We start from the raw sequence: 10,133 nt of genomic DNA on the forward strand, positions 1-10,133 counted from the left end.
TTAGGTGAGAATTATAAGGCTTAGGACATGGATACCTGAGGGCACAGCGACAAATGCTGGTATGAGGGAAGTGGGGGATGCACAGAACAGAATTGAGAACACCACACTTAGAGGGCCGTGGCACCAAAGTAGATTACAAAGTACTCTGACCATCAGTTCCAGTTCTACCCCGGCTGCTGTCTTGAACTAGACTGTGACCTCAATGGCCTGGTCAACTCTATGCTATCTGACCCTATATCCTCTCTATCACCAGACTTCCGCTTCTTTAACATTGTCCATCTCTGCCCTTATCAGATGAAACTTTCATCAGTGCCTTTATCACCTCCAAAATGACTATTCTCGTTCTCATGAAAGATCAATGACCTTTCCCTCCACAGATTTTACCTGCCCCGAGTATTTCCAGCATTTTCTGATTTAACTTCAGATTTCCAGCATCTGCATTATCTTGCTATTGCTCAAGTATCCCACTGTTCTCCTGACTGGCATCCCACCCCTTACATAAACTACAGCTTACCCAAAACTCTGCTACCTGTACACTAACTCACACCCAAGTCCCCTTCATTTGATCAAGGTGACAGAGCTGCTGTTGCACAATGTATGCCCTGCACATGAAAAGCAGGACAAAGCTAATCTGATCAATTACCTCCCCTCAATCAAAGTGATGGAAGGTGTCATTTAGTGCTATCAATTGTCCTTTAATCAGCAATCAGCTGTTCACCAATGTGTAGTTTGGGTTCTGCCAGGACCACTCAACTCTGGACATCATAACAACCTTGATCAAGACATGAACAAAAGAGCTGAATTCCAGAGGTGCAATGACTGTCATATGCTGCCTTCATGTCAAGAGCAAAGTGTGACATCAAGGAGCCTGGAATATTGAAGTCATTGGGAATCAGGGAAAATTCTCCAGTGACTAGAATCATGCCCTGGTCGTGGTGGTTGGACATCAATCCAAGACATTGCTGCAGAATTCTTTAGCGGTGTCTTAGGCCCAACCATGTTCAGCTGCTTCAATGGCCTTCCCCAGCGTAAGTTCAGAAGTGCCGATGCTCACTGTTAACTGTAGAATGTTCAGTTACATTCGCAGCTCCTCAGATAATGAAGCAATCCATGCCCACATGCATCAAAATCTGGACAACATTGAGGCATGGGCTGACAAGTGTCAAGTAATATTTACATCACACTAGTACCAGGCAAGATAATCTCCAAAAAGAAAGTCCAACTGCTTCCTCTCAACTTTCAAGGAGTCATCGTCACTGAATCACCCAACATCAACATCCTGGGGTGCCAAAGACCAGAACCCTAACCAAACAGCCATTTAGTATACTTTTCCGAATATGGAGTGAGTTGAATTGGCTGAAGACTGTCTTGTGTGATGCTGGAGGCCTCAGGAGGAGGCCAAGATAGATCATCCACTTGACACCTCTGACTAAAGATAGTTGCAAATGCTTCAGCCTTTTCTTTTGCAGCGATGTGTTGGGCTCCCCCAGTCAATCATTCAGGGTAAGGATTTTTGGGGAGCCAACTCTTCTGGGTAGTTGTTTAACCGTTTACCACATTCATGACTGGATGTGGTAGGACTGCAGAGCTTTAATCTGATCTGTTGGTTGTTAGATCACATAGTCTGTCTATTGCTTGCTGCTTCCGCTGCTTGGCATGCAAAGTCTGACGTTGAAGGTTCATTAGGTTGACCACTCATTTTTAGGTATGCCTGGTGCTGCTCCTGGCATGCTCTCCTGCATTCTTCAATGAACCAGGATTATTTCCCTGGCTTAATGGTAACGGCAGAATGAAATGCCGAATCATGAGGTTACAGGTGGCTGTTGAATTCAGTTCTACTGCTGCTGATGGCCCACAGCACCTCATGGACGCCCAGCTTTGAGTTACTCGAGCTGTTTGAGATCTATCCCATTTAGCATGGTGTGGTGCCACACAACATGGGGTGTATCCTCAATGTGAAAACAGGACTTCGTCTCCGCAAGGACTGTACAGTGGTCATACCTACCAATACTGTAATAAACAGATACACCAGCGACAGGTAATTAGTGAAGATGAGGTCAAGTAGTTCTTTTCCCTCTGATTGGTTCCCTCACCATCTGCAGCACGCCCAGTCTAGCAGCAGCAATGTTGGCCAGCTAAGTCAGTTGTGGTACTACCATGCCATTCTCGGTGAAATACATCGAAGTTCCCTAGCCAGAATACATTGTGTCTCCTTGGCACCTTCAGTGCTTCTTTCAATTGGTGTTCAACATGGAGGAGTACTGATTCGTCAGCTGAGGGGTCGTGGCAGACCCGGGGTGGGGGGGAACGACGACGACGACAACACACGGTAGGTGGCAATCATCAGGAGGTTTCCTTGCCTATCTTTCACCTGATGCCATGAGACTTCATGAGGTCTGAAGACAATGCTGAGGTCTCCCAGGGCAACTCCCTGACTGTATACCACTGTACTGCCACCTCAGGTGGCTCTTTCCTGCCAGTGGGACAGGGTATACCCAGGGGTGGTGAGGGTGGTGTCGTTGGTGGTGTCTGGGACAATGTCTGTAAGGTATGATTTGGCGACTGTAACAGGCCATTTCTTGATGACTCTGTTGACTGCTGCCCCAAATTTGGCACAAGTCCACACATGTTTGTAAGGAACACTTTGCAGGATCAACAGGGCTGGGCCTGCTGTTATTGTTTCCAGTGCCTAGGTCAATGCCAGGTGGTCAGTCAACTTTCATTCCTTTTTGAGTTTGTAGCAGATAAATAAGAACACAGAGCTGAACACGTAGCTCAAAAGATTGGTATGGGAGAAATGATTTTTATTTCAAGGGGTAATGGCACTTGTATTGGGGAAAGGAGAAACTGGACCGTTGGAATGGTCTTCACCTGAATCATGCTGGGACCAGTGTGCTGGTGAGGTGTGTAATCAAGACTTTAGAGAAGGCTTTAAACTAAATAGAAGGATGGCAGGTTGGTGGGTGTAGCAGAAGGGTTCAGGCGAGGGGAGATTTGGAAAGTTAAAGGGAAAGGACAAGACAATAGTGCAGGATAGCAATATAGATAATGGTAACCAGAGTGTGAAAGGAAGGGACAGATTATACAAGCATATGAGTGCACTAGGAAAAATGGTCAGAGTAAGGAAAAATCGCTGTAAACTAACGGCGAGGGAGGGAGGTTCGGGTGAAGAGAGATTTAGACATTCAAAGATAAAAGTTGAGGCAATTGGAAAGTATGTCATTGTGGGTAAAGACAAGCAGAGTGGGCCAGGAAAGGACAGAGTTTAACTGTGCCAAGTACAAGGTCCACACAGGGAATAGTAGTAAAAAAAACTTGATGTCACTTTATTGGAATGTGTGGAACATCCACAATAAGATAGATGAACTTGTCGCACAAATAGAGATAAATGGTTTAGATCTAATCGCCATTACAAAGACATGGTTACAGGGTTACCAAAATTGGGAAATAGATATTCCAGGATGCGCAATATTTCAAAAAAAATAGGCAGAATGGAAAAGGAGGAGGGCTAGCTCTAATAATAAAGGATGACATAAGGACATTAGTGAGAAAGGATCTTGGCTCAGAAAAATCAGGACATATAATCAGTATAGTTGGAGATTAGGAATAGCAAGAGTCAGAAAACACTGGTGGGAGTAGTTTATAGGCCTGCTAACAGTAGTTACACTGTTGGGCAGAGCATTAAACAAAAAAAAAATTGGAGCTTGTAACAAAGAGAATGTAATTGTTATGGGGATAATTGAATCTTCACAGACTGGAACAATCAAATTAGCAAAGGTGGCCTGGAAGTAGAGTTTGTAGCACCTATTTGTGACATATTCCTAGAGCAATATGTTATGGCCCAAATGGGTATAAACCTATTTTAGATTTAGTATTGTGCAGTGAGATAGGGTTAATTAGTAAATTCATAATAAAAAAAATCCACTGGGAAATAGTGATCATAATACAGTTGAATTGCCCATTCCAATCACAAACAAAAATTAAATAAAGCCAATTACATAGATATGAGGGGAGAGCTGGCTAACGCTGATTGGTTAAATAGACAAAATGTATGGCAGTAAGGGGAAATGTTTAAAGAAACAATTTTTGATTAGAACAAGTCAACATGGTTTTACAAAAGGTAACCCTGTTTGACAAATTTAGAGCTTTTTGAGAATGTAATTAGTAGGGTATGTAAATTTGGAACCAGCTGATGTACTATACTTGGATTTCAAAAAGGCATTCAATAATGCGTAGCACAAGGTTAAGTCCAAGATAAGGGCTCATGGAGTTGGCAGTGATATATCAACATGGATAAAGGATTAGTTGATGGAGAGAAACCAGAATGGGCATAAACGGGCCTTTTTCAAAACGGTAGGCAGTGCATAGTGGAACATTGAAAGAATCAGTGCTGGAGTGTCAGCTCTTTACAATCTATATTGATGACTTAAACAAAGAGACAAGAGAATAATGTATAAAAGTTTGCTGATGATACAAAGCCAGGTGGGAATACAAGCTTGAGAAAACACAGAGGCTACAAAGAAATTCAGACAGGTTAGGTGAATGGGCAACAAGGTGGTAAAATGAGTATATTGTGGGGAAGTGTGAAGCTATTCACTTTGGTCGTAAGAAAGAAAAGCAGAGGTTTTTTTTGAAAAAGGCAAACGACTTTGTCATTGTCAAGAAATATTGATGCTCAGAGACTCGAGTGTATTCGTACAAGGGACATAAAAAAAATTAACATGCAGGTACAGCAAGCAATTAGGAAAACAAATGGCATTTTGGCTTTTATTACATGGGGATTGGATAACAAGAATGAAGAAATCTTGTTACAACTATACACCTGGAGTACTGTGAGCAATTTTTGTTTCCATATTTAAGAAACAACATACTTGCATTGGAGGCAGTACAGTAAATGTTAACTATATTGGTTCCTGAGGCCAGAGGGCTGTCCTATGATCAGAGGCTAAGTAAATTGGGTCTATATTCTCTTAAGTTTAGAGAATGTTCCAATTAGATCAGCTCATTCAAGATTATGAAGGGGCTTGACAGGGTAAATACTGAGACATTGTTCCACCTTGGTGGGGAATCTAAAACGCAGGGGCACAGTCTCAGGTTAAGGTCCTGATCATTTAGAACTGAGGATAGATTTCTTCATTCAGAGAGTTGTGAATATTTGGAATTCTCTACCCCCAGGGCATTGTTGATGTGCCATCATATATTTAAGGAGGAGAGATTTTTGGACTCGCATGGTGTCAAGGGATATGGGGAACAAACGGAAAAGTGCAGTTGAAGCGTAAGATCAGCCGTCATCATATTGAATAGGGAAGCAGGCTCCACGGGCCATATGGTCTTCTACTGCTCTTATTTCTTAGATTCTTATCCCCAAGGTCGAACAAATCCCCCGATGTCGGACGCATAAACATGAAGGAGATACAATAGCGATACACGCTGCCGCTCGTCATCTAATATTCTGGCTTAACCAGCTTGATGTAAAACTGTTGCTCGATACCCAGCCAAAAATCCCCAAGATCTTGACATTCTTCACAAAATAACTACAACATTCCAGATGAGGTCTAACCAGTAATTTATAAACGTTACCATAACCTCCTCGTTTTTATACTCAATGCCTCTAATAATAAAGCCAAGGATCCCATAGGTTTTAACAATCTTCTTAGCTTGTCCGCCACCTTCAAACATTAATTTGAGTTAATTATGAGCAACACGATGGCCCTCACCTATCGTTAAGTGGCCGGACCCGGACACACACTTGTACCGCACCCTCCTCCGACATCCTCCCTTCGAGACTGCAGCCGGCTCCAGGCAAATACACTCGACTCCGACTGAGGGGCCGCGCTCGATCTCCCGCTGCCTCCGCTTCTGCAAAACTCTCTTCCCTCTGACTATCTCTCTCTCTTAGTTTCTCTCCCCCAGTTTCTCCCTCCCGCAGTATGACCGCCCCTAACGCGCTCTCCTGTCTTTCTCTTCGCTCCTGTTTAAATTTCGTCGCTTCAATCTCATTGGTTAATACCCCGGGCTTCTGTTGGCCTAGACTGTTCCACTGGTGCAGGAGCGGCAGGGGGGAAATAGTCAGCAGTTCCGCGGTGCTCACAGTTCAACAGACGGATGCACTGACAACCCATCAGCTGCCTCCCCTTCCTGGCTCGGCACAGGCTGAAATGAGCCATCCTGTAAAATGAGGCAGCAAGGAATTCATCAACGGTTTACAGGACCGATAGAGGCCACTCGGCCCATCGAACCTTTGCCGGGCACTTGACAAGAGGAATTTAGCTGTTCTTACTTCCTCACCCTTTCTCTGCAGGCCTAGAAACGTTTTTTTCCTTTCAAGTGCTTATCCAATTCCCTTTTGAATGCCACCATTGAATCTGTGCATTCCAGAGCCTAACCACTTGTGCTGTCGAGGAGCTTTTCCTCGTCACCTTTGATTATTTGCCAATCACCTCAGATCTGTGCCGTCTGGTCCCCAGTCCTTCTGCCAATGAAAACTGTCTAGATCCTTTACAGAACAATGAAATCGCCATTTCAAACTTCTGTCCTTTAAGGAAAACAACCCAAGTTTCTCCAATCCATCCGTGTAATTGAAGTCCCATCACAGGAACTATTTTTGTAAATCTATTCCTAAAATGCAGTGCCCAGAATGGGGCACAATACTTACGTTGAACCAGTGTTTTAGAAAGGTTCATCGTAGCTTCCTTGCATTTATACTCATACCTTTATTCGTAAAGCCATTCTTAATCACTTTCTCAATCTGCCCTACCACCTTCAACAATTTGTGCACGTATGCCCCATATGATTCTGGTATCCTATCATATCTGTATCCTTTAGTTTATATTGCGTCTTCTCGATCTTCCTACCAAAACATATTCCTTCACACTTCTCTGCATTAAATTTCATCCATTTGGGTTCTGCCCATTCTATCATGGTTGTTTTATGTCATTTTGAAATTAGTACTATCCTCCTCACAATTCACTATTCATCCAAGTTTTGTGTTATCAACAAATTTTGAAGTTGTGCCCTGTACATACAAGTCTAAGTCATTAATATATACTAAGAAAAGCAGTCACCCTGGTACCAATCCCTGGGAAACTCCTCTGTGCATCTTTCTCCAGTCCAGGGTGTCCAGTTTCAGTCTCCAGTCCAATCCCCAATTTCTCTTGATAAAAATTGGCTCAGGAATGCCCTAATAGAGTTATTTAAAATTGTGAACAGTTGGATACAGAGCGAATGGGCTGTAACCTCTGACTAGCATCAGAAGGAGCTGCCTCGCAGAAATTAGAAGAAATAAATACTGACTTAGCTGGTCTTGAAAATTACATTGTCACTTCCGTTTGCCGGGCCTGCATCGAAAGACCCCTCGCAAGCCCCAGCAAAGTGTAGCTTCAGTGCATTCAAGGAGGCCACGCCCCTCTTTTTACAACACTTGCTGCTGTAAAGCAGGTAAGTTTAAAGGGCCAGGGAAATTGACAGGTGAGGGAGAAGGTAAGTGTCTAAGGTAAGTGCATAGGATTTGGGGGTTGGGAGTTGGGTGTGTCACGGAGGGGGCAGGGTGTTGGGGAGGGTATCAGGTCAGTTGGGGGCCCAGGGGTGGGGTTGGACGTCCAGGGTGGGTGGGGGTGTCGGGGTTGGGGGGGTGTCTGAGGTCGGGGGAGGATCAAGTGGGGTGGTGGGGGGGGGGGATCTGAGGTCCAGGGTAATCGTGGGGGATGGTCCGAGATCAAGGGCGGAGGTCAGTTGGCTGGTGGGAGGGGGTGGAGGGTGAATATAAACCACATTTTCGGATGGTTCCCAGCACAGCACAATTGTCAGCGGAAGTGTGCCCTTGAAGGATTCCCCAGTGCATCTTTGGGGCACCCCCCAATCCGACACTGGGGAGCGTGGATGTTATGGGCCAATGTTTCCTCTTGTGGAAAGAGTATAACTAAAGGCCATCAATATAAGATAGTCACCAAGATATCCAATAGGGAATTCAGAAGAGTGGCTTTCTTCTTCACTTCCCCTCCGAACTTTCTGTATTCTGCTTGGTTCTTGCTTGACACCTATTATACAATTTCGCTTCGTCTTACTCTTTATCATTATCATCATCCAGGAAGCTATAGCTTTGTTCATCCTACCTTTCCCCATCGTGAAAATGTACCTTGACTGTACCCGAACTATCTCCACTTTACCAGCCCATTGTTCAATTACAGTTTTGCCAATCTTTGATTCTAATTTACCTGGGACAGATCTGTTGTAAACCCATTGAAATTTGCCCTGTTCCAATTCAGTATTTTTTCTCTAGTTTGCTCTTTGTCCTTTTCCATATGTAATCTATGAGCCTAAATGTTTCCCTATTAACTGTTAATCCACTTGACCCACTACCCTGAACCAAATCCAGTGATGCCTCCTTTCTCATCAGGCCAGAAATGTACTGATCAAGAAAATGATAACAAAACATTAACTCTGTTTTTCTCTCTACAGATGCTATGACCTTGTGAATATCTCCAGCATTTTCTGTTTCTATTTCAGATTTCCAGCATCTGCATATTTTGCTCTTGCATTAGTGTAGACCTGTGTTGGAGCTTCACCAGATTGGCACCTCATTTTTAGGGTGTACATGTTGCTACTCCTGGCATACTCTCCTACACTGTTCATTGAACCAGGTGATTGCCTGGCTTAATGGTAATTGTAAGGTGAGGAATATGCCAGACCATAAGATTATAGATTGTGGTTGAATACAATGCTGCTGATGGCCTACAAGCAGCGCATGGATGCCCAATCTTGAGCCATATCCTCACCCCCATGCCCCCTTACATTCCCCATTCCACCTCACATTTGCCATGCCATCTCTACACCTGCCATATATCCTCCATAGCCACTCACCCAGTATGTACTATGTACAGTTCTCAAGAGTCCTGCAATAGCAATGGGAATTATTTTAAAATAATTGGAAAACTATTAAATCTCTAACAATATAAGAAAACCCTGAATTCAACCTCACTGTCATTGGTGCTGGACCAAAAAAGGGACAAAATGTTGTAATCCTTTAAGTGCCTATTAAGTTTATAAACACACAAGAAACCGCATCAAGAAATAATCTGCTATTATCAGCTTATAAAAGTTTCAATAGTTCTCGGATCAATAAGATCACCTGCTGCGCTGTAGATTTTGAAACCCAGGCACGCATTCATAATGGAATAGCTATCATAACAAAGCTTAGCTCCAATGACAAAATAGATTTCCATTTCAAAGCAGAGTGCCTGTTATCAATGGAGGAGATGCAGGTGCAGGCCATTTTTTCTACCTTCAGAAGCAGGATTTTTTTAAAACAGCCAGGTCAGCAGTCCAATTAAATCAGAGCACAAAAGCATAACAGCAGAGGAGGTTTTTTAACATTTGTTAATACATTATGGTACTTTGTCCATTGGAAAAATTACTGTAATGCATGTGAATAATTACACAATGCTGGTCAATGTAAGGGTTAATTTGTCTTGCAGGACAGATCTCTATGATGAACCACTGCATTAAAAACACATCTACATTACAAAACGGTACCTAACAGTGACATTTGAAGGTGTCAAAACTTTTTACACTTACCTTTCAAAATGCTCCTCAGCAGGCTTTCCATTTTCTCACAAAGGCCCAAACCTGGCATGCTTTTAATGGGCTTCCAAAACCCAGCACCACCATACAAAAATGGTGTGTGGGAGGAAATCCAATTTTTGTCTTCCTTTTAAAATGGGCAACTTGATTTCAGTGGGGATGGTTGTGTTTTTCACACTAGGCATCTGTGACCCACAAAATGGCCATGGAAAATTGCACAGGGTCAGGAATGTGGAGGAAAATTGAATTTCCTCCAAGAAAAGTCCAAGTGTGGGCCATTCACACACTGATATGCACCTCCACAACCATACAAAATTCAACCCCTGATGTCTAGAGTCAGCAACTTGGTAAGTTGATTGGCAATTGGTTAGTAAGTTTTAAGGTTGTGTTTTCCTAAACTAGGCCAGTAGTTTAAATTAGGACCTGGCAAGTATAAGTACTATATTAAATTTATAGATTAACCAGTTAAACTACTTAATATAACTACAGATGATTGTTGAATAAAGACTTAAATAAATAAATAAAATTAAGCTAGCCTAAGATCGGGCAGAGCA

At 43.1% G+C, this 10,133-nt stretch overlaps 1 protein-coding gene across 1 annotated transcript in view; it reads right to left on the reverse strand.

Annotated features, from left to right (window-relative positions):
* Positions 1–5,926, reverse strand: part of LOC121276751 (centromere-associated protein E-like) — a 114,658-nt gene extending 108,732 nt beyond the window's left edge. The window contains exon 1 of the mRNA XM_041185297.1: positions 5,718–5,926. Within this exon, the coding sequence (XP_041041231.1) occupies positions 5,718–5,773 (56 nt within the window). The 5' untranslated portion in view covers positions 5,774–5,926. The remainder of the gene's footprint in view (positions 1–5,717) is intronic.
* Positions 5,927–10,133: the final 4,207 nt, after the last annotated feature.

This window comes from Carcharodon carcharias, chromosome 4, assembly GCF_017639515.1.
Source record: "Carcharodon carcharias isolate sCarCar2 chromosome 4, sCarCar2.pri, whole genome shotgun sequence".
Taxonomy (NCBI): domain Eukaryota; kingdom Metazoa; phylum Chordata; class Chondrichthyes; order Lamniformes; family Lamnidae; genus Carcharodon; species Carcharodon carcharias.